The sequence below is a fragment of the Pongo abelii genome, chromosome 2 (assembly GCF_028885655.2).
Source record: "Pongo abelii isolate AG06213 chromosome 2, NHGRI_mPonAbe1-v2.0_pri, whole genome shotgun sequence".
NCBI classification, from domain to species: domain Eukaryota; kingdom Metazoa; phylum Chordata; class Mammalia; order Primates; family Hominidae; genus Pongo; species Pongo abelii.
In genome coordinates this window covers 120992670-121018245 of record NC_085928.1, presented here as the reverse complement: position 1 = coordinate 121018245, position 25576 = coordinate 120992670, and the positions used below count along the sequence as shown (strand labels likewise).

General features: G+C 36.3%; 1 protein-coding gene across 50 annotated transcripts in view; it reads right to left on the bottom strand.

The window, feature by feature from the left end:
* The window catches only part of CLASP2 (cytoplasmic linker associated protein 2), a 219624-nt gene that overhangs the window by 96350 nt on the left and 97698 nt on the right, over positions 1–25576 (bottom strand). For 28 of the 50 annotated variants that reach the window (XM_054552380.2, XM_054552382.2, XM_054552387.2 and 25 more), the window contains 9 exons: positions 23334–23404; positions 19914–19973; positions 18737–18814; positions 17941–18108; positions 15517–15572; positions 14320–14493; positions 8061–8084; positions 6284–6301; positions 3741–3842 (listed from right to left, as the gene is read on the bottom strand). In XM_054552380.2, the coding sequence (XP_054408355.1) occupies positions 3741–3842; positions 6284–6301; positions 8061–8084; positions 14320–14493; positions 15517–15572; positions 17941–18108; positions 18737–18814; positions 19914–19973; positions 23334–23404 (751 nt within the window). Of the gene's footprint in view, positions 1–283; positions 311–3558; positions 3586–3740; positions 3843–6283; positions 6302–8060; positions 8085–14319; positions 14494–15516; positions 15573–17940; positions 18109–18736; positions 18815–19913; positions 19974–23333; positions 23405–25576 lie in introns of all 50 variants that reach the window. The other 22 variants (XM_054552375.2, XM_054552376.2, XM_054552396.2 and 19 more) reach the window with 3 other exon arrangements.

The window sequence follows — 25576 nt, the reverse complement described above, 5'->3', positions numbered from 1 at the left end:
ACTAACATTTTATAGTTTTTATAGCATTTCAAGGCATGACAAAAGCTCCTGTTTCTTTTGAATGTTTATATCCACAGTATTAACTTGTGTCATTTAAAAAAAAATCAAAATTTTGGTAATAAGACAAAGGCCAAAGAAAAATCACAATTGGCAATTTCTGCCCCAGTATGACTACAAATGATAGACTACGATGTTAAGAGTTTCTGCTGAATAGAACCCATTCTTCATAATGAAAATAGGTGATCAAACAACAGATGCACACATAAAGTCTATAGATTCTTACCACCAATGGTATTAGCAGATTGTGATCCTGAACAAGTGTAAAGGCAGAATTAGGGTAAGGATTATAATCCATCAAGAGGGAAGGAGCAGTTTTTAAATGGATGGCAGATGGAAATAAGAAAGCTTTAGTCAGTTCTCAGAAAATTAAAAAACCCTAAGGCAAAAAAAGCAAACTTTAAAAAATCCCAAAAGCACAGATGTCTTTAACAAAAGCAGTACATTTAGTTGTTTTTAAAGCTAATCAACTGAAATCAGACACTCATGTACAAAGCAGATGAAATGAGACTGCAACAGTAAATGTAAATTCTTCAGCTTTTCTACTACTGACAGTCGAAAATAAAAATCATTAAATGTTTGTTTTCATTAAACATTTAATTTAAAACTACTCATAAGGAACAACTACAATATTGTACAGCTGAAGAAAAATTACATGAAAAAGCTACAAATGTCATCTTTCTTAAGATGCACCAAAAAAACAAAAGATGGGAAGAGAGGAGACAAAGTTTCTGACGGGCTGTACAATCATTTGTATACAACCAGCCACTACCAACAGAAAAAGAGACACAATTTTGTCATAAATATAGATCTAGTGATCTCTCCACTGAGTCTCCATTTATTTATTTATTTTGGTTAGCCATCAGAACACACCTGCTTTGATCTGAGAGACTTTTTTTTTCTAAGTAGTGATACAAAGATATGGTAAGACCATGCAAGCCCTAATGAATTACTCTATGACAAAGTAAGGATGATGATCACAGTAATATTTCTGTGCAAATATATTGTAAAGAAACTTGCATACAAATTACATAATACCTTTTTTACAAAAGAATTCGGAATGGAACATATAGTCATTCAAATAAATAAGCAAGCAAACAAACAAAAGTCCCTCCAATATAAAACCCAAATGATTTTACAGAGGGAAAGTCTTCTAATCTTAAAGTCCTATTTGGTCTAAGAAAGTCAATTAATGTGTTTTCACAATTTAGGAGAAGATGTGCAGGATTATGGAATGGGTTTCAAAATGAAAAGCCAAATGCAAAAAATTATTCTATTTTCCAGTGAAGTGATCTTTACTTACAATGTAAGTGAAAAGGAGGTCTCTTAAGTATTTTTTAAAAAAGCCCTTTGAGTCTTTGCCCTGAGATCAGCCTCAGTATTGTTTCAGAAAAGAACTAATATTTCACAATTAATTTTTATCCTTAGACAATGGACACGGAAATTCCTGGTTGGTTATCTTTATGCTTTAATTTTCCTAACTTCATTGTTTATTTCTCCGTTTACTGAAGGCAGTAAGAATAACAAGGTACAGAAGTACACAAAAGCAGTCTAAAATTCAGTTGACATTTGATTAAAAATAATAAGGATCATCTGCAGTATTTAAAATTTTTTTAAATTTTAAAAAATTAAAAAATAATGACAATTTTATTAGCCAACATATATAGTGCTTATTCAGGGCTAAGCAATATTTTATGTCTATTAAATATGCTACATCATTTAATCCTCACAACAATCCTATGTAGATGCTATTCTCCTCTTCATTTTACAGATGAAATTATAGAAGTGCAGTAACTTCAAATAACCTCAAAGAGCCAGTATTCAAACCCGGGCAGACTCCAATATCTATGATCTAAACCAGTATGTACTTCTCAGACTTAACTGTGATATAAATCACTTGATGATCTTGTTAAAGATTAGATTCAGTAGATCTGTAATGGCATACGAGATTGTATATTTCTAACTAGCTCCCAGATGATGCTAATACTGGTCTGGGCAGCACATATGGAAGAACACGTCTTCTAACTACTATGATATACTGCTAAAGATTAAGTTGCTCTAAAAATACACAAGATCAGGGAAGAATATGATAAGATCTACTGATTTAGTTGAGATAAAAGTTTTCCCATTCATAAATAACCCTCAAGTTGCAAACTAATTTACTTCCGCTTATTTTCAGGACTCTTCCTGAGTGCTCCAATCATTACTCTGCCTGGATTTTCTGACTTTGGAAAAAGAGAAGGACCTGGTTGGTAAGACTTGTGTAATCACTATCCTGCCCCTCAATGTCCCATTCTCTTTCCTGATTTCAAAATTCAGGAATCAGGTTAAAAACAAACAAATAGGACATCCATATCCTAATAAATCACCTAAACAATGGCAGAAAAGAGTTAAATTTATTTCTTTCAAAAATAGCCAAGTAGGCTGGGTGCAGTGGCTCATACCTATAATCCCAGCATTTTGGCAGGCAGAGGCAGGAGTATGGCTTGAGCCCAGGAGTTTGAGACCAGCCTGGGCAACACAGTGGGAACCCACCTCTATAAAAGCACTAATGAAAATCTCTTGGTAAAGAAGGAAGAGGAACAAACGATTTTAAATTAATAATGCCATAAATAAGGCCAGGCATGGTGGCTCACACCTGTAATCCCAGCACTCTGGGAGGATCGCTTGAGGCCAGAAGAACAAGATCAGTTTGGGCAACACAGCGAGACCCCATCTCTTAAAACAAACAAAAAATTAGCCAGGCATGGTGGCGCAAGCCTGTGGCACCAGCCACTCAAGAGGATGAGGTGGGAGGATTGCTTGAGCCCAGGAGTTGGAGGCTGCAATGAGCTATTATCACACTGCTCTATTCCAGCCTAGGCAACAGAGTAAGTAAGACCCCATCTCTCATTCATAAATAAATACTTTTTAAAAATGCCATAAATGTGTTTACTGTTCTGAAACATAGAAATAAATGATTAATTTTAGCTAGACCTCAAAATTGTACTTTTTAATAATCGTGCTTATGACAAACAGCTTCCAGTGAAAGAGCAAAAATGTAAATCTTAAATTTAACATGAATGAAACAGAATTAGTCATTTCAAATTTTGTTTCCTCACTATAAATTAGTACATACGTACATACCTGCCAAAAATGCTAACCAAAAATAGATAATCTAACAGATTTTTGGGAAAATAAGATACCATGTATCTGTCCTTGAATAATGCTACCTAAGATATAACCAGATTTTGATGCTAATATATGGCAATTATTTCGTCTCTAAAAAGCACAATTTTCTACATTAGCAAGTTTCTGAGTAGAATGTGAACACCTTAATGCTAAGGATTTGTGCTATTTAAAATATCTCCATGCAAAAATTTGTACGGCAAATGAAGTTTTTCTTTCTAAGTGGCAGATATCAATGATGCAGCCCTAATAACACACCAAAGACAAGACAACACCCACTCAAAAAATTCCAAAACATGCACAACAACTGACCCAAAACATTGAAAAAAATACCTTCATTTTTGTCAGGTGATGATGAACCTAAAGTACAGAACAAGAACTCAGTATGTGGCTTGTCTTTTTTAAAATTAGCTTTGTCTTTATCCACTGGTCAATCGTCTAATACAATAATACAAAAGCAACACACTTATCCTAACATAGTGACAAATATAGGAGGGCTGATAAGCAATACATACGCTGTGATTGAGACACCATTTTTGTTCGACTTCTTCCTCTAGAATCTGTCTTGGCATTTCCCATGCCAGCAAGTGGTGCTGAAAGTTTTGCTCTCACCCGGCCTGAGAAATAAAATATTTACATAATTAAAAACATTTTTGTATAATAATGTTTAATAATGAGAGGAGAAAAATCTCACTATTTTTAGGTATTGCCAAATTCTGTAATAATGTAATCATCAATTACGGGTTCTATTTCTCTTAAAAATTTTATAAACAGTATTTTTTTTTAAGTGTTATATCATAAGCTAATTTTCCTTCAAGGATAAGAAGAATCAAACTAAAAGATTTACATTCTTAGTTTATATATTAGTCCAGCAGTTACAATTAAGATAATTACCATAAGCATGTCACTTGTTTCTCAATTGGTAGTTGCAATTCTGAAATTTCAGTTTCCATGAAGTTTAGATTATTCTCAAGTCAACCCTACAGTTTTAAATATAAGCCTAAGCTTGGAAACAATTCAATCCTTTTGACTGAAAATGTACTTCTAAAGGGATCTGAAGGAAGAGATATAATTAGGCAAAAGATTTAATCTCTTTATATCAGATTACTACATATGTATATGGACATGTTTACTGCTCTCTTCCTCCAATCAACTATTTCATTTATAAAGTGATTTGAGGAAATACATATCACATAAGAGTTAGCATTTTTCTCAATATATTTCTTTTCATACCTCCCAAACTGCACTCCTTTCTACTCTACCACTCTGCCTCATTCCCCTCCATAAAACTAGGCCACAAACATCCTCACCCTATTTCTAGGGCTCTTGAACTACAAGAAACATGTCTGTCAAGTGCTTAAGTTAGCTGCAGTTAATAAAAATAAGTAAGGACAGAATATATTATTGGCGGGTACTTTGGTGTTCTTAAGCAATAGTCTCAATTACTATCAAATCAGAACCAATAAGGTTTGTCATTCAAAAAGAAGGGCTCAGAATTATTTTTAGATAAAAGATATAATTTGTAGAGTACACTTGAAATACTAGCTAGCCCAATATGACCATATTAATTAGGAAAAAACTAAATAATAAGAATAAAAACTCAAAGAATAAGGAGATATTACAAAATTAAGAAATGAGTGAGAAAAGATAAGAGAGTAATAAGAACTAGGAATAAAACAGAATCAAAACCAGAAGTTTAATTGGTAGAATACCAGCATACTATCAACTTCAAGGCCCCTAATGAGCCCATGGTTCAGGCCTCTCACCCTTTTACAGTCTATTTTGAGCAGGACACAAAGTTCTCTTGACTAAAAAGTAAAACAAAATGACCAAATTATTATTTTTGAAATGGAGAATTTATCTACATTGTATATAACAAAGAAATGAGAGCATGTTAAGTATTTTGATATTAACATTTGAAATTACAATTCCACAGTGTGAGAAATCATGTTTTTATTTTTATTTATTTCTTGATATAGTCTTATTCTGTTGCCCGGGCTGGAGTGCGGTAGCATGATCATGGCTCACTGCAGCCTCAATCTCCCAGGCTCAAGTGGTCCTCCCACCTCAGCCTCCAGAATAGCTGGGACTATAGGAGGGTGCCACCACACCCAGCTAAATTTAAAATTTTTTGTAGAGATGGGTTCTCACTATGTCACCCAAGCTGGTCCCAAACTCCTGGACTCAAGCAATCCTCCTACCTCAGCCTCCCAAAGTGCTGGGATTTCAGGTGTGAACCCCTACGCCTGGCCAGAAATCATGTTTTTATAGAGTATTCCAATTTAAAACTTAAAATACAAAATTATTTTAAATATATCAGAATAAATATGAGACCAAATAAAAAAATTAATCTATTTGGTTTTGTGTCACAAAAAATAGTCATCCACATAAAACTTAAGAGGAAAAAAATATATATTTTGAATCAGAGGTTTTAAAAAGACAGACTTCAGTAGAGTGAATATAAACATTGAATTACTTTCCTTTCTACAAATTCAAAACTATAAAAATTATTTTTAAGGTGAACTGGCTCACTAAGATATGTATAGCAATTCTGGTGTAATCTCAAATTCAATATGAATCTGTGACCAACTCCCCAGTTACTGATTCAAAAGTAGAAGACATATTTAAAAGCAGACTAAGTAAATGCATTTAAAACTTCAATGATGAAACAATGGTGCATGATCTCTCAAAGTATAAATGAATTGGCATAAATAAAAAAACAAAAACACAAACATGTAAGAAAAGCATTAATGTCACCACTATAAAAATGAATTATATGCTTACTTTATACTAGATATTATTAAACATGTTAAGCGATTATGTTTTTCCAGCATGAGATGATCCAAAGTATAAAGCAAACCAGCAGGATGAAGAATTAAAAAAAAAAAATCCACACATTACTAAGACAACCAAATATGAAATGCAGAACTTACTACAACTGGCAAATTATAAAGAGTTGCAAAGAAATTAGCCTATTTTAGTTTTAATATTTAATTCCTACCAATGAAAATAGTAATGTAGACATATTTGTGTTACTAACAAAATGTATAATTCTTACCATCTTCAGATGCTGTTCCTAAATAAGAAAAATAAAACAACATTTCAACAAATTCTGCCAATGTTGATATTAAGACCTACCTCACAATCCCCACCCAACACTATAATGAAAGGGTAAAAACAAAAATTAACTTTTAGTCTGATAGCCTTAAATTAACTGTGGGAAAGTTCATTTTGAGAAAAACAAAATTTGAGGTAATCCAATGATTCACAGCACACAGAAAAAGGTTGAAACTGGATAAATAAAAATAACAAAATTCTATAGGAAACACTTTTTGTCTGCTATACTGCATTCTTAAAATTTGAAATGGTATAAAAAATTAGAGAAACTCATCACTCAAAAAAATGTAACTCTGTAATTACTCTTTGAAAATGAAATTTTATAGACCTTTCCAGAGTAGAAATGTTTTCTCTGCATTTTCAAAAGGTAGCCCATAAAGGAATCAGAAAAAGCTAACTGACAAACATAGGAATAAAATCTATGACCTAGGCCTCATTTGCCCATTTTCATCAAAGCATCTACACAAAGCAAAAACCTATCAATCCAATTCATTAGCTATTTATTCAACATTTATGTGCACTCCTTAAGATGTCGATGAAATCTATAAAAAATGACTAAGTACAAACATCATAACTCACTACTACTAAAGGGCAATAATATACGTCTGTATTTTTTTTTAAACATAGGATTGAACATCAGTAAGAGTAACACATCATATAACAGAAGTGACTTCTCAAACAGATTGATATTTCCTACCCAAACAGGAAAATATTTTGAACTGGAAAGTGATAAAAGTTTGTTTTTAAAGGATCCAGAATGTCAATATTAGGATGTCTAAGGGGTTTGATACATAGAAACCATCTCTTGATGGGCTATCATTTCATTCAATATTTTATTATAATCATATAGAAAAGCAGACACTAATATAACTAGCAGTCATGTACCTAACCCAAGGTTTAATAAATGTTCTAGCTCATTAAAACAGAAGATATATTAGATCTATTTTCCATTTACATAATAATTTACAGAAAAATATATAGTGTCTCTGTTTTTCCTAGATCTCATAATGTGACATACAGATTTAGTTTAGTATCTTAAGTTATTTAAAAAAGGTCAAGCTCATAGGTAACATTATGGTATCTGCTGAAGTGAAGGGAAAGTGTGGATAATATACTATCTAGTATCAGACAAAAAATATCATACAGGGTTGTTACTGAACCAAGCCACTACAGATAAACTGTAATCAATTGAATATTGAAATTAAAAGGGCAAAGTTTAAAGTTCAATTTTGACTAAATGTTAGTTTACAACGCACTCTTAAAAAGTCTGCCTCTGTAACTTGCATTTCATTTTCAAAAACAATCATATGAACTTACTAAATATGTCATTTGTCATATCACTTAATAGACTAAAGAGGTGAATGAAATGACTTAGGAGATTTCTTTCCATTCTCCTGAATCCAGTATTTTTTATGAAGACTTAATAAATCGAGAATATTCAGAGGCGTACTTCTAAGAGCTCAGGCAAACATTTTAAGATAATTAAGTTAAAACAAAATAGTTACCTAGTATTTGAGCAGACTGGGATATGGTATGCCCAATAGATATCCCTAATCCCAAATTCATTCAGAGAATTATGTAGCCATTTTCACATTAATGTTATCACTAAATAAGTATTAATAATATATTTTTAGAAATTAAGAAGAATGAACAAGGATATTATATAGATTCCAGGTTCCATAAAAATCTTTAGTAGAATTAGGAAAGGAAGTTCTTACCATCCAGCTTGTCAGAAGTATCCTCTTTGATGAAAGCGCAAGCAAAGAACAGAGGAAAACTTAGCATATTAGAAGAAATGATTTTTATAATTCCTAGAAAACATTTTCTTTAAGAAGACAGAATTCATAGTACAGACATATATATCAAGCTTGTTTTCAACTAAAACAGACTAGGAAATTAAACAAGATGTGAGATAAAGACTTCACCTAATGTACTAAGTAGAGAATTTTTAAAAAGTTGATAATGAGTCTTATTTTCACTAGCCTAAAAAGAGAAAGTTAGTGAGGCCCATGTCCCAGCTTTGGACTTTACCGTCATGCCAATCCCCTGCTCTAGTCTGTGAGTTTTTCCCAGACAGTCACGTTGCCTTGTTTCTTTTCTCTCTTGCCTATAATATAACCCCAAATTCCACACTTAGGCCCTCTCATCATTAGCCTCTGTTTACCACCTCGTTGCTTCTCCATCCACATCCTTTATTAGAACTTTCAGCCCCTTTAAAATTTCACATCTGGATGAATCTAACTCACTTTCTCTATTCTATTACTTGAGATGTCCCACAGAGAAAATTACACAACCATGAAGTCATGCATACTGGCACTACTAGAAACTGGAATAAATATCTGACTTGGTGTTTAGTGCCTGTGCTAAAAGGATTTAACATAGCCGGACTGATATTGCTCTTAAGAAGTGTATGCTTGTGGGGCTGGCCTCTGGTAATTGTTTTGGATCCTCCCTATATTAATGATAAGGTTATTTTAAGTGTGTGTGCAGGAGTTGTGGGGACACTGAACTCTGCTACAGTTTGCCTAAGCTGTTTCTGCAAACAGTGTGGTTTATGGTGAACACCTCCTTTCTTTTTGGGAGTCTGGGATTCTGGTAATTGTGGCTGGTTGTGCAAGCAGAGTGCCTTATGTGCCTAATTGTGGCTGGCTGTGCAAGCAGAGTGCCAATCCCCTACTGGCCCCCCAGCGTGAGTCTTAAGCGAGCTTCCTTGGGCAGAAACACTGTGAACATGTTGCACTGCTGTATTTCTTTTCTTTTCTTTTTTTTTTTTTTTTTTTTTAACAGAGTCTCACCCTGTCACCCAGGCTGGAGTGCAATGGCACAATCTCGACTCACTGCAGCCTCCACCTCCCAGGTTCAAGTGATTCTTGTGCCTCAGCCTCCTGAGTAGCTGGGACTAGAGGCATGTGCCACCATGCCTGGCTAATTTTCGTATTTTTAGTAGAGACGAGGTTTCACCATGTTGGCCAGGCTGATCTCAAACTCCCGACCTCAAGTGATCGGCCCACCCAGGCCTCCCAAAGTGCTAGGATTACACGTGTGAGCCACTGTGCCCAGCCCGCATTGCTCTATTTCATTGCTTGAGGAAGGAGTAGCCCCCTCAACCCTAGCTCTGAGAGACAAACTTTGAAAGCCTGCATCTAGACTCCTTCAGACTATCTCACAGGTCTTTTTTTTTTTGCTCTAATAAATCCTTTTGCTCTAACAAACGTCAGCCATGAGTGCCCCACCTCTTGTGTCTACTCTCCCCAAATGGCTATTCTAAACTTCCAGTCACCTGTTAGCACATGATCCTGACTCTGAATCTTCAGGCAGAAAGTCACAACAACCTCCCCAATCACACTCTTCTTAATGTGCAACTTTCCAAAATATCGTATCTGATATCTACTACCTCTTCCACTTCCTTCCCTTCCATCACTTCCTCCCCTTCTACATCTGTGAAATGGCTCACCCTTCCACATTCAAGACTAACTCCCAGGCTATGCTCCATATCCCATTCCTCACACCTTCCACAGCAACTTAGCTATTAATTATCTCCTTTCATCCTTACACTTCTAACTTTTCCATCTCTACTGACTTGCCACCTTAGGATACAAACATAATTAACTTCTCCAATCTTATAAGATGATAAGTTCTTTCAACCACAGATAATTCCTACCGTTCTTTCACCCCTTTTCTTGACCATCAGGCATAACAATAATTTACACAGATTCTCTTTCCAACTTCTATATCAACCAACTAAAATCTGACTTCTGTCCATATGACCTCATTGAAACTATATTTTCTTTTCCACTCAAGCAATTCCATAAACTCAATTGTTAGAATAAATATTCATAAATATGCACTCATACATCAAGGTTACCTTAACTTATTCCTGTTTCCTACCACCAATTTTCCTCTTCAGGCTGAAGTTAAAGGGTGAACTTCAAAACACTTACAATATCCCTGCTGCCAAAAAATTCAGTACTTTAGCGATAACAAAAACCAGTAGCAGCTGCTTTAAGAAGGAATGCTCTGAGTTTAATATTGATTACAGTAAGTAAAATCATCTAATGACTTCCAAATTTAATCTAATCATCAGCACTCTGCTAAGTAGTTGTTGTTGTCTTATTTATTTATTTATTTTTTTTGGAGAATGTGGAAAGGTCTCACTCTGTCACCCAGGCTGAAGTAGAGTGGTGTGATCACAACTCACTGCAGCCTCAACTTCCTGGACTCCAGCAATCCTCTCACCTCAGCCTCCCTAGCAGAGGGACCCACAGGCATGTGCTACCACACCTGGTTAAATTTTTGTTTTGGTAGAGGTGCGGTTTCGCCACGTTGCCCAGGCTGGTCTCGACTTCCTGAGCTCAAGCAATTCATCCGCCTCGACCTCCCAAAGTGCTGGGTTTACAGGTGTTGAGTCACTGTGCCGGCCTCTCTGCCAAGTTCTATACTACTATATACCAAGTGTCCACTGAAAACTTCCAGTTTTGAAGTCTCACAGGGACTTCAAATTCAAAATGCATAAAACGCAACAAACTTTTAGCTGCTCATCCTTCAGCAACCTACCAATAGACTGAGAGATTCAGTATAGAAGCATATACCTCTGGATCCCTGGTACCTAGCAAAAACTAAGTGCTCAAGTGTGTGCTGAAAACTAACAGAACACTCCCTCTAATTCATATATGTATAGCCATAAGTGAGGCTCAAAGTAGAAGAAAACAGAGGTTATATCAGTCTTATGTGTGTAAGAAGGGTACATGAGACACAGCGGGTAGGGTGGGGTGAAGGGAGAAAGGGAAGGCGGGTAAGAAGGAGAACATCCTTTATCCAACCCCTGAAAAAGCCACAGGCAGGTAGCTGATTGTCCCTGAGTGGGAACCTGGGTCAGATGAAGAAAAGAAAAAAGTAGTGGCACTCTCCTTTTTACAATGAAACATGAAATTCAAACCTTAAAGAACAACAATAGGTTCTCACAAAAAAAAATTGTCCCAAATTGGCTTTCTAGTGCACATTAAATACAGTATTTTTCTTCGGTAAAAATAATAGACATTCAATGTAATGTGTTTTGCTCATATATATATATATATATATATTTTTTTTTTTTTTTTGGTGGATTCCTTAGGATTTTCTAAACACAAGATTGTGTTTTCTGCAGAGAGAGACAGTTTGTTCTTCCATTCCAATTTGGATACCTTCTATTTATTTTCTTGCTTAATTGCCCTGGCTAGCACCTCCAATTTAACATTACTTCAAGGTAATGTTAAATAGGGCCAAGAGTGGACATTCTCGTCTTGTTACTGATCTTAGGGAAAAATATCCAGTTTTTTAATCATCAGGTAGGATGTTAGCTGCGGATTTTTCAAAGATTCTCTTTATCAGGTTGAGAAAGATGACTTCTGTTCCTAGTTTGTTGAGTATGTTTATTATGAAAGGGTGTTAATTTTGTCAAATGCTTTTTCTGCAGCTACTGAGACGATCATGTGGTTTTGGTTCTTTCTTCTAGTTAATATGGTACATTTGTTGACTGGTCTTCACATACTGAAATAACCTTGCATTCTTGGCAATGTAATGCTTTGAAACAAAAAGTTTTCTGAAAATTAAAAGCAGTAATCAACACACTGTTAACACCTTTGTATATATCACACCAGTCCTTCTTCTATGTATAATTTTACACAAAATGATGAAATTACTACATACTATTTGGTAGTCTGCATAATTCAATCTTTGTTGAAAATATGACTTGCTAATGGCTGCACAACATATATAAGGACACAATATAACTCAACCATCCCCTCTGTTACACATTAAGGTTGACACTAATAACGTGTTATTAAAAACACGAATATTCTTTTTAAAAATATAATTATGTAAACATTGAATTACTGGGGCAAACATTCTGATTTAAAAATGCTTCATGGAATTCCTAAATTGGAACTCAGAAAAAGTGTCCCATCACTAATTCACATCAGTGTTGCTTGATAAGGCCCTTTTTTTTTTCTTTTTTTTGAGGCAGAGTCTTGCTCCGTCCCTCAGGCTGGAGTGCAGTGGCAAGATCTCGGCTCACTGCAACCTCCGCCTCCCGGGTTCACGCCATTCTCCTGCCTCAGCCTCCCGAGTAGCTGGGACTACAGGCACCCGCCACCACACCTGGCTAGTTTTTTTTGTATTTTTAGTAGAGACAGGGTTTCACCGTGTTAGCCAGGATGGTCTCAATCTCCTGACCTCGTGATCTGCCGGTCCTGGCCTCCCAAAGTGCTGGGATTACAGGTGTGAGCCACCGTGCCCGGCGATAAGGCCCTTTTTACCACATTCTTGAAAACAGTGGGCACTACCCTTAACTTTCGTGTTATAGTTACAGGTCTATCAATTTGTATTTGTTTGATTACAGCTAAGGTTCAACATTTATTCTGGTATTTGTTGGCAATTTTGATATATGCTTTTCTTGATATATGTAGAATTTTTTCTATAAAAATAAGCTCATCTGTTTTTAACAGACTTGAAAAACTTCTCAACATTTTAACTTTTTTACTACTATGTGGCAAAATATTTTTCCCTTTTAGTTTTTGCTTAAGATTTCATATTTTCATACTTTAGATTTAAATTCAAGAGATTTTTTTCCTTCATGGCTTATTTGCTTTTATGTATAGGAATTCCTGTCTCAACCTGAGATTTGATGAATACTCACCTATTATGTTTTCATCAAGTTGCTTTATGTTTTTAATGTTTTTATCAGCTGGAATATATTTCTATATGGTGTGTAACATGGTTCTAACTTAATTTTATACCAGATTGTAAACCATGTGTCTAAACACAATTTACTGAATAATCTATTCCTCTTCACGGTTCTGAATGCAGCTGTGCCAACTTTATCATGCACTATACTCATACCTAAATTCTCTGCACTTCTAACAGGTTGAGTACTCCTTATTTAAAATGTTTGGGGCCAAAAATGTTTTAGATTTCAGATTTTGAAATATGTGCATTCATACTTAAATGACTGAGCATCCCTAGGCATTGCTAATTCAAAAATCCAAAATCCGAAATACCTTTTTTTTTTTTTTTTTTTTTTTTTTGACGGAGTCTCACTCTGTCGACCAGGCTGGAGTGCAATGGCATGATTTCGGCTCACTGTAACCTCTGCCTCCTGGGTTCAAGTGATTCTCCTGCCTCAGCCTCCCAAGTAGCTGGGATTACAGGCATGAGCCACCATGCCCGGCTAAGTTTTGCATTTTTAGTAGAGATAGGGTTTTGCCACGTTGACCAGGCTGGTCACGAACCCCCGACCTCAGGTGATCTGCCCTCCTCGGTCCGAAATACCTTTGAGTGTCATGTTGGTGCTCAAAAAGTTTCAGATTTTGGAGCATTTCAGATTTCAGATTTTTAGATTAGGTATGCTCAACCTGTATTGTGTTCTGGCGATCTGCCTGCTTAGTGTTCCACCAGTACTACCCAAAAGAAAAAAATTGAAGCATGAAGAAGAGATACGCAAACCAACCTCAACTTTTTAATTTGATGGACATAAAAACATGAAGAAACCAAACTGAATAGTTTTGGAATATATGTTTAGGGTTTGGTTAGACAGAGTAGAGCTTTGCAGTTCTCCCAGATCTCCAAAAGGCTTCACATTCTTGGTAAGAGAAGAGAAGTAGGAGAAAGAAAACAGGAAAGCTAGATACAAGGCCAATTCCCTTCCCAAACCCCCTTAGAAATCAGTGGCTAGATGTGGTAGAAGTGCAGTTAGAAAATTCTACAGGGAATCATGGACTCAAGGATTGTTTCTTTGATCAAGACGTTGATGAGAACAAGGGAAAAAGAGAAACAAGGCAGCTCAGATTCCTCAGAAGTGTGTCCCCAATATAGAATTATATTAAAACATATGGACTATCCTTAAATAACAAGAATGAATAGAAATGATTAAGGTGTATGAACTTGTCTTCACAGAGATCAGGGAGAGAACATGGTATAATTTTCCATAATCAGTTCTCTTACCTAGTGATGCATAGGAACCTGGATTCAGGGCACCTGCACCTAAGCGCCCGCTTCGCACAGACTGTCCAGCAGCATGATGTGCCTTGGCACCAGCAGCAGCATTCACATCAATGTCACTTCGTGAACGCTGCAGGCTTCCTGGAAGGGAACTGGCTTTGCTGCTGCCTGCTGATACTACGAAATACAAAGCAAAGGTAACTTAAATCATTTAAATCACTGAAAACATGAAAATTATATAAACCTGACAACCATGAGCTAATCTGATGACAAATGGTCAACAAAAAGGCAGTGGCCAAATGGACAGTACTATTAAGCATTTTAAAGTCAGAATGCCTCAGTTTCAATCAAGTCTTCAGCAATTTTCTCAATATTTCTCTGCCTTATTCCTCTACCATAAAAATGGGAAAAATGATGACATTGTGACTGTAAAATTCATAGGACTGTTTTGTAGATGAAGAGATGATGTTTAGGACTGATTTGTGCAAAGGAAGCACTGTACACGATAAATAGAAGGCAGCAGTATTATTTTTTACTATGAGAAAAATACAAGAAAAACTAGTCCAGGAATAGAGATATTAAAAAATTAATGGAGGTTCTGCCACTCCATGGCAATGCAAATTAAGTCATTCAATTTCTGGTCTTCAGTTTTTCAGTTTTTTATTTTTATTTATTTATTTTTTTTTTGAGACGAAGTCTCGCTCTGTCACCCAGACTGGAGTGCAGTGGCACGATCTCGACTCACTGCAACCTCCACTTCCCGGGTTCAAGTGATTCTCCTGCCTCAGCCTCCTGAGTAGCTGGGATTATGGGCATGTGCCACCATGCCCAGCTAATTTTTGTATTTTTAGTGGAGATGGGGTTTCCCCATGTTGGCCAGGCTGGTCAGGAGTTTTATAAACTGTGAGTTATGACCCATTAATAGGTTGTAAAATCAACTGAGTGCATCATGAGAAGCATTATGAAGAAATGAAACAATTGAAAACAGAGTGCATCACAAGTAAGAGTAAGTATGGCTTCCTGGAACTTCGGGTTTTATTATATATGTATACACATATACATATACAGGTACAGTGCATATGTGTGGTACTGAGTTACCATGTAAAATGATCTTTTCACTATGGAGCACATCAAAAGAGTTTGAAGGCTACTGTTTCAAAGATAAAATAGGTTATAACTCTTACTTAAAGAGAAAATTACCTCTTCCAGCCACAGTTGATGGATTTGCTGTAGACCATTTGGAAGAAAAAGGGCGACTGCAAAGCATAAAAAATGCTTTTAGTAAGAAGACAATTTAACACTCCTCCGATAAAAACCAATAAACTACTACTGAATTTTGTGGAAAGTTGAGAAGTATTTCTTTTTTCTTTTTTTTTTTTGAGACAGAGTCTTGCTATGTCACCCAGGCTAGAGTGTAGTCCCATAATCATGGCTCACTGCAGTCTTGACCTCCCAGACTCAAGGGATCATCCCACCTCAACCTCTCAAGTTACCTGGGACTGTGTGTGCATGCCACCAAGCGTGGCTAATTTTTATATTTTTAATAGAGATCGGGTTTCCCTAAGTTTCCCAGGCTGGTCTCAAACTCCTGGGCTCAAGTGTGATCCTCCTACCTCAGTGCTGGAATTATATGTGTGAGCCACCGTGCCTAGCTGGTACTTCCAATTTTAATTCTCCTTTTACAAATCGCATTAGAACAGTTCCTCCCAATCATCATGTATCAATGTGTCTCAATTAGCTATGAAGCAAAAATAAAATACTGGCAGTGAATAAAGACTAAGCTCTACAGAGATGGGGATCAGGTTGCCTTTGTTCACTCTGCTTCTCAGCACACATCATGGTGACCACCAAAGAGAACTCGATAACAGTACTATTATTATTCACTTGTATCCTGAGATATTTTACTTAGATGAAGAAAGGGGTAGTGGTATCACTAGCACATAGGCAACTCAACATAACCAAAGCCTCTCTCACCTAAGTCGTAAGGTTGTAATGTCCGTGTAATGTTTAAGCTAACATCATATTATTTTTATAAGTGTCTCCCAAAATTGTTATTCTCTTAGATTGAGGCAGATCACTTTAAGGTTCCAGAATCTAAAGTTGTTTATGTTTAAAAATGTTACATTAGAGCAATATAAAATATCTTCCTTTAGATCCTTTGTACTCAAAATATGGTCCATGAACAAACAGCATTTAGCATCACCTAGGAGCTTGCAAAAAATGAAAAATCTCAGGCCCCACCCCAAAATTATTGAATCAGATTCTAGATTTTAAAAAGATCTTCAGGTGATTCATATATACTTTAAAGTCTGAGCATAGTTAATAAAAAGAGAACAAAAGCAACAAAGACAGCTTATTTCAGATGAGGAACTTATCACAAATTTAAATACAAGTTTCAACAGAAATTTAAACAAAAGTTTAGATAGGTCATTATTCCTACAACAATTATTTTTGAAATCAGATCATATCAACTTTTACTCTGAAAACCTATAAGAAACTGAACTTTAGTACAGTATTTGAATGACCCAGTGAGTGCCTGCTTAAATTCTGTACCCTAGGTGCCTCACTTGCCTCACCCTGGTCCCAGTTCTGCAACAGAGTTGCCAAGGCAACCAGCAATCTTTGTGGTGGTCAAGATCCCAAAAAGAAAGAAATTACAGAGAAGTTCAGGCTGGAGTGCAGTGGCACGATCTCAGCTCACTGCAACCTCTGCCTCCCAGGTTCAAACGATTCTCCTGCCTCAGCCTCCCGAGTAGCTGGGATTACAGGCACCCGCCACCATGCCTGGCTAATTTTTAGTAGAGATGGGGCTTCACCATGTTGGCCAGGCTGGTCTTGACTCCTGACCTCAGGTGATCTGCTCGCCTTGGCCTCTGAAAGTGCTGGGATTACAGGCATGAGCTACCATGCCTGGCCTAAGCTGACATTCTCTGAGCTGCTCTTCCCTGGGGGAAATCTGCAGATACATGGCACGGGGGAAATCTGCAGATACATGGCACAGGGCAAGAGGTCACGAAGAGGGACAGGGCCAGTGCTAGGAAGTGGAGAAGGCATCAGTAATTTTAGCAATCTCACAGGGCTAGAGAGACAGAAAACAGGGTTATGGCTGCTAAAGCAGTAAGGATTTGAGGTAGCCGACATCAAGATGAGAATGGAGTTACAGAGAACTAAGTCAGATACTAGATAATGTTGTCCCTTGAGGGATTTCCTGAATTTTTAAGCTGTGCGAGAGGTTAGGAAGGAAAGCAGACTAGTCACATAGTGTTGTAGAATTCTCAAGATAACTTCTGAATCTCCATTACAATTCCTCCATTAAATGGGCTATTTATTGTAAGTACTATTTTTGTGGTATTAAAAAAAAAATGTAGTGCTTCCCAGGCTTCTATAGACATGAACATATTGAAGCAAAATATGAATCATACAACTCTTTATCCAAAGAGAAGGAATTATGCTGGCAAGTAATCCAACTCTTGAAACAGTAGACCAAAATAAATAAGTGTATTAGAGTTATCATTCTTTCAAGGCTTTAGGTGAAAGCAAACAGATATTCAAGTATCCAACTTATGAAACTTTAGGGAGTTGAGGAGAGGAAGAGACTAGTAATCATTATTTATATGACCTTACTTGAGACTTTCCTGTGAGCTGGATGAGGACCTGTCTGACTGTGGAAGAGATGCTACACTGCCAGAACTCTTTAAGTAAGTTTGAAGACTCTTCTGATAAGATGGCTCAAGGGAATTATATAATGTTTCAGCTTCACCAGGAAAGTGGTTTCTAAGACCCATGTATGTCCTGTTAAAAAAAAAGAAAAGCAGATGAAGTAATACCTTTACATAATTAGACATTAACAGTAATGTGTACGTTCAAGAAGGATGAAGATAAGCCCACTGGTTTTCAGCATTATCTGCTATTTGTCAGGTGAACACTTTCTAAATTGAACAAGTTCCAGTGGAAAGACTGAAGGCTTTTGAGAAAAGCAGATCTCAGTTCAAAACCTGCTGTGCCACTTACAGTTTGTGTGGCCTTGGGTAAACCCCTAAATGTCCAAATTTCAGTTGCCATCTATGGAGATAACACTATCTTTGGAGGATCATTCTAAGGATTAGAAAATAACATATAACAAGTACTTCAAACAATATCAGGTACACAATACAAACTTGATAAATGATAGTTCTTTTTATTCATGATGAAAGTGAATAGGTTATGATAAAAGAAGAACACTGATGATTATACGTCAGTGGCAACATGTAGGAGGCTATTAAATGTCTAATACAGATGTAATGGAGAAAAAACAATCTTAATTTTCCTGGAGGGCTAGTCAAGTAAAATACTTGGACACTTCTGATATTTTCATTCTCCTAATACATTTTTTTTTTAAAAAAAGATTAAACTGTCACAAAACTATACTACACCGACTTACTTTCTTGCCTCCACTCTGGCCTCAGCATCAGCATCATGAATTCCCTTTTTAATAGTTTCAACCAAGACGGCTGCATGTCTATAAAATAAAATACATCTTTAGAGTTATGATAAAGCTGTATGTTTCACCACAAATGGTACTTAGTGCCTATATGTTACATATTAATCACAAACAGGTAGGCGAGGTAAATAAAAATTAGCGTACAATAATAAATCTAAGACCATTAGATTTTCTAATTATCTGCCCCATATATTTTATTCATGTATGGTTTCCTTCTGACAATCCAATTATTATAAATCTAAAAGTAATTATTTTTATATGGAATTCAGATAGTGTATAAATACATAGTACCTAAATTTTTAATTTTTAATAAATTAGAGAAAAAAGAATCTTCTGTGTGGTTCCTCACTAATCCACCACTGTAGAAATGATTTGCTAAGTATGATCAGTTGTGATCTGACCAAATTTGAATAGTAGCTGCCACAGAAGAACGCAAAGAAAACTTGAAATTATATTATGCCTACATTAAACAACAAATTCTATTTTTTAAAAATAAGCTTTAAGAATTCAAGAATTTTCATGAAAATGAAAAATCAGCAATACACTCAAGGTAAATACAATATCTTCCAAGCTTCAAACTTGAAGCTAATGAGAAATATAACCATGCAAATAGCCAGTAACCAATCAGCTGCCCACATTTTCCTCTCCTTCATCTCAGAGTTACACTAGACACTGCCCTGTATATACTTGACCAATGACATCTGACAGCTGGTGTGGAGAAACTTCCCAACAAATATCTCTTCTCAAAAATCTCTTTCCTCTGAAAGGAGGCTCCTTCCATCTTAAATCATTCATTACATGATTGATTACACTTCAGGAAACTTACATCATATGACTAGAGATACATTTTTAAACTTTTGCCCAACTCAACTTGGAGTATCTTATATAACCCATTCTATTTGAGAAACCCTTACCCATCCCACAAACAAAGAAGAAAATCATACTATTCATAGTTGTAATGAGTAAGAGGGGCACAACACCACCACAGCTTTAAAGGAAAACCAGTACAAATAACCTCTGAAGCAAAATGAGAAATAGTGTAAAACCAATACCATCACTTCTAAAGAACTGGTGACAATGGGGAGGAAAGTGGGAGGAAGGAAGAGGGAATGCATACCTTTCCAACGAATGAGTCTGCCACTCTTGCAACAATAAATCTAAAAATTCAAATGAACGTCTGAAAAATAAAAGTTAAATGATAACTAAATGTTGTATTGAGAAATACATTAACACTTTCTTTTATACTACTACACTTTGCCCCCTAAATTAAAGCATAAGACATGTTTTTAGATATCTTTTTTTTTTTTTTTTTTTTTGAGATGAAGTTTCACTCTTATTGCCCAGGCTGGAGTGCAATGGTGCAATCTCAGCACACTGCAACCTCTGCCTCCTGGGTTCAAGTGATTCTCTTGTCTCAGCCTCCCAAGCAACTGTGAATACTGAGCTTACTCAGGATCCAATTATTGTTATGCTAAACAGTTCAAAAATACTTTAAGAGTTCCCCATAATTTTAACTTAAAATGTTTGTCAAATATAAACCTTAAGGCTGGGCGTGGTGGTTCATGCCTGTAATCTCAGCACTTTGGAAGGCTGAGGTGGGTGGATCACTTGAGGTCAGGAGTTCGAGACCAGCCTGGCCAACATGGTGAAGCCCTGTCCCTATTAAAAATACAAAACTTAGCTGGGTATGGTGGTATATGCTTGTACTCCCAGCTACTTGAGAGGTGGCGGCAAGAGAATCGCTTGAACCTGGGAGGCGGAGGTTGCAGTGAGCCGAGATCCTGTCACTGTACTCCAGCCTGGGCAACAGAGTGAGAACCTGTCTCAAAAATAAATAAATAAAATTTAACAAGTTTCATTTATTAATTTAGAAATATTTATTAAACATCTATGCACTCGACAGTGAAGATATACAATGGTGATCAAGAAAGCCACAACAATCTGGATCTTTCATCTTTACACTGTTTCCTTACATATGTATGTATATGACTTTACATAAAGTTTGTGTACATTTTCTCCTAAGTCCTCTATTTCTCAGTTTCTTCAACTGTCTCATACTTGAGCTCCTCTCCTTCCTTGGCATTTGATGACACAGCTCTGACCTGTATTTCTTCCTTTATTAACACTTTTTCCTCCACTTTCCCTTAAACAGATGCTCACCTGGTTGGTACCAATATTAGCTCACTTATCTTTTTATAGTCTTTTTATTGAGGCAACATAATCTGTACCCTTAGTTCTGCTTATGAGATATAATTATCACATCTAGTCCTGTATCTCCAGCATTGGTGTGTCACTTCAGCTGTCAAAGTTCCAATTGGTTTATGGATGTCTCTACGCAGGCAGTGAATGTCAACTCAAACACTACATAGAAAACAACGAATTAATTCATACCCTTTCAAATCTACTCTTTTAGCTCATATACTATAGATTAGGAAATGAGAAATGGGGAGGTTAAATTAACTTGCTCAAAGTGATGGAGTTAGAACTTAAACCTTGGCATTCTGACTCCAGGGCTCACAGTCTGAAGCACTTGACACCACCCTCCTCATCTATATCCAATTATCAAGTCTCATTTCTAAACATGAAATATATTTTGAATTTGTTAATTAAATAAAACCTCCTTCAATCAATTATCAACACAGTTCAACACAGTTCTAGTTCAGACTCTGCTTCTCTCTTCCATGAATTATAACAGCTCCTATCTAATTAAACAATGCTTTTCATTGTTTCTTCTCAATCACTTTCATAGCTGGAGTAAAAATTAGGCTTGGACATCACCTCCTCACCAAAAATCTACAACTGTCAAAGATTCCTACTATCTATGAAATAATGTCAAAATTCCTCTTCATAACATTCAAAGCCCTCCACACTATGATCTCAACCTACTCCCCAGCCCTCAACCACCTTCTTTTCCCACTGAAACCTTTCATTTATCATATGTTCTGGCCTCAGGGGCCTATCTGATGGCTCTGCAGCATACGGCATAGCTTTACATTTCTGCTTAGGTTGTACTCCACTCACTCTCCCTATAGTTAATGGATTGCTCCCCATTTATAAGGCAATTCTATGATACATTTTCTGATTTTGTCTTCTGTCACATTCTTATTTCTCCAATTACCATCTTCCTCAATGTAAGACAGGTTGGTTAAACTGTTCTGTAAAGGGCTGGACAGTAAATATTTTAAGCTTTGTGGACCACATACAGTCTCTGTCTCATATTCTCCACCCCCATCCCCTACCTTTTAAATCACCCTTTAACAACGTAAAAAACACCCTTAGCATGTAGGCTGTACAAAACCAGACTGTTGGCCACATTTTACCTGCAAGCTGTTGTTTGCTGACCCCTGACATAAGACAGAGATGACTGAACAACTGTCGTCAAAAGTTTGAACCAGTTCAAATAACAATGTCTTCTTCCTAACACAGTATTTAATTAAACATATTTACCTAATTTAAAAAGGTAGAGTTCTTTACAATCTTCTTAAACATCAAATGTACAAATCTTGTTTTTCCTGTCTTTATTATTGTTGGCGATAGTGGAGTGAAAGTTGTCAGAATCAAAATGAAGTCATTTGTGTTACAACACACACACATATACACACACTTGACAAATAGAGCTGAGGAAGGCCATTAAGGGAGAGTTCTCATGAATAAATGACTGATAACAAGAGCTATCACAAAAGACTCCAAAAAAACACAACCTTGCATAAAGGCTATCGCAACCTTACAAAAACAAACAAACAAACAAACAAAAATTCTGCAAGGACATCTACCCAGCAACAGCCTGTCCAACCTCAAGTTGGCATCACCCTTGTTACTGATCCTTGTAGCCCAGGATAACTACCTCAAAATGATTATGTAATCTTCCTCATTTTTCCTTTAAAAACCTTTGTGTTCCTTTACCTCCCTGAATACGCACATAGTTTACTACTGTATGCAAAATACCACTGCAATGCTCATTCCTGCATAAATACTAATATCATTTTCTTTCAGAGAAACTCTCTTGTTATTTAGGTTTACAGGTGTGATGTTAAGAATTGTAGAAACCAGAGACAGAGGCAGACACTAACTGAAAGACCTGATAGTGCTATATACTCCATTCCAAACACCAGGCTACATTCTACTAATGTGTATCTCATTTAATCCTTATGTTCTATGGGGTTGACATTAGCTCTACTAACCTATGCAGGGACTAAGGTTCAGAGCAGTTAAATAATTGCCTAAGGGAGAACAGTCAATGGCAGTTGTAGGACTCAAGCCCAGACCTGACTCTGTACTCCTGGTTCTCTGAAAACCAAGGCAACCAGCAGCCCAAATAAACCAAAGCTTAATATGATAAAACTAAGAAAAGTGGGTGGTCATAATAATAATCACTTCATCCCTTTTCCCTTACATGAGATATGATTTAAAAAAAAACACTTTTTTATGGTTTTCTGGAAGGCAAGAAATTAATGACCAATTCTTGCACCAGACCAATAGTTAAACAATGCAGTATCAGAGCTATACTAACAACAACAACAAAAAAAATTAAACTTACCTCCTCACGGGAACTGATTTTGATGTGCAATTGCTTGTTATTAAAGGTATAAGTCTGGGTACATGAGTATGCTGAAAAAGATATTTTAGAAAAGGTTGAAAATACTACACACTTCATGTGGTCCTTTCTTCTATTTGCCTTACATTCAAGTATTTAGTTATGTTACAAGAGGACAAAAAGACCAGATATTAGATTTGAAATAAATTAAGACCAGTCTTGAAAAGTTTTCCCGAATTAATGTAATGTAATGATGATACAGTTTCAAAAGGACAGGTGTGGATATAATATGATCTAACAAAGAAAAGTTAACCGTTTAACTGCAAAGAACTGTTAGGACAAAAAATTTTTGGGGGAGAGGGAGCACTAAGAGGGACTGGGCATGTACTGGCCACATTTTCTGAAGTACCATGGCTACTGCTGGTAAAAAATCATAATTGCAATGTCATCAAAGCAGGTAGTCGAGTGAATCTATTTCCCTAACTATTGGGAATGCACTTTGAAATGGTGGTCTTAATAGAACTTTCACTTCATTCTGGCTGAATCATATCTCTCTAGAATTCAAGTAGAAGTTCCATAAAGACATAATCTTCTGATTTCTATTAGTAATTCTTATGCCCTTCTTTAGGGAAGCAAACACTAAAAAGTTCATAATAAACATTAACATAAGCATACATATTTAATTCCTTAAATCTCCTGTATTCCTTGTGAGCTAATGGTACAGGCTGGGTTATCTAGGAAGCAGGCTATGAGATGGAGTTTAGCATGCAGGATATGTATTAGGAAGTGCCCTTGAAAGACAAATATCACATGTTCTCACTCATGTAGGAGATAAACAAAAGTGGATCTCATGAAGACAGAGAATAGGTTAGTCATGATCAGAGGCTAGGAAGGATGGGGGAGGAAGGAGTGAAAAGGGGTTGATTAATAGGTATAGAGTTAGAACAATAAGATCTAGTGTTCAATAGCTCAGTAGGTTGACTATGGTTAACAACAATCTATTGTACATTTCAAAATAGCTAAAAGAGAATAATTGGAAGGTTCCTAGCATAAAGATAAATATTTAAGGTGATTAATTCCCTATTACCCTAATTTGACACTGACACATATGAATGCATTAAAATATCACATGTACCCCCAAAATATGTACATTACATATTAATTTTTTGTAAATGCCCTTGGGTTTACCACCTGTGGATGTGAGATGAAGGAAGCAGGAGTGCAGCAGGCAGAGGAAGAAACTGAACTGTGATACAGCCCAAGGCTATCTTTGCCCAAAACCATTACGAAGCTCTAAACTGAAATAGTCCCTGAGAATACTCTTGAATTGGTCCAAGATGGCCAAACCTTTATACTTCCACATCAATCAGTTATTGGATATGGGCAATACTGGGAAGGGGCAACACCTTGGGAAAGGCAGCTCTCTAGCTGAAATAATCCTTTAAGAGACTGGCAGCAGAAGGCTGTCTACTAACAATTCTCATAGCATTGGGGAAACAAGTCTTTCATTGAAGGAAAGTGCATATGGCACATGAGTGTTTGCCACAGCTAACTCAACCAAAATAAAAGGAAAAACCTTTTTTCAGCCAGTACAGAGAAACGATCTATAGACTTGAAGCTGTTGAAGATGAGAATAATGCAAGAAAGTGTGCTGACATGCCTGTTAGTCAACTGTTCAATTCAGCATGGAAGGACTCTGTGGACCTGCTCCCTACAGCATTCACAAGAGCCCACTTCTCAAACATTACTATGGAGGTAAAACCCATGGAGATCCCCTAGCTACAACAACTAGAAAGGTCTTACCTACCACACTTCTCCCTTTTTCTTCTAACTTCTGCAAAATCCTAATGCTGGGTTAATCACATCCATGACAGTGGCAAGGATGGAGAGATAAACTAACCTAACTATTGCTACATCATACTCAGGGGGAGCTGTACCAAAGGAAAGTAAAAATTTACATCAATTACAGAGGAAGCATTCAATCAAACACTAAGTCAGAAAAATTTACACTTTATTAATATAAGTTGACAACAGGGAAAAAAAGCTTCTGTAAAATTAAAAAGAATTAGAAATTAAGTACAGCAATCTAAGGAAGTAGACTCTTAGGAAATAAAGCAAAGAAAAGCAGGGGTAATATTTAAAAATTATTGCATTATTGGTGAGATAATAGGCTAGTATAATAATGTGAAAAATGAGCAATTTGAAAACAAAGTATAAAGAGTAAAGCCTGAGAATCACAAAATGGG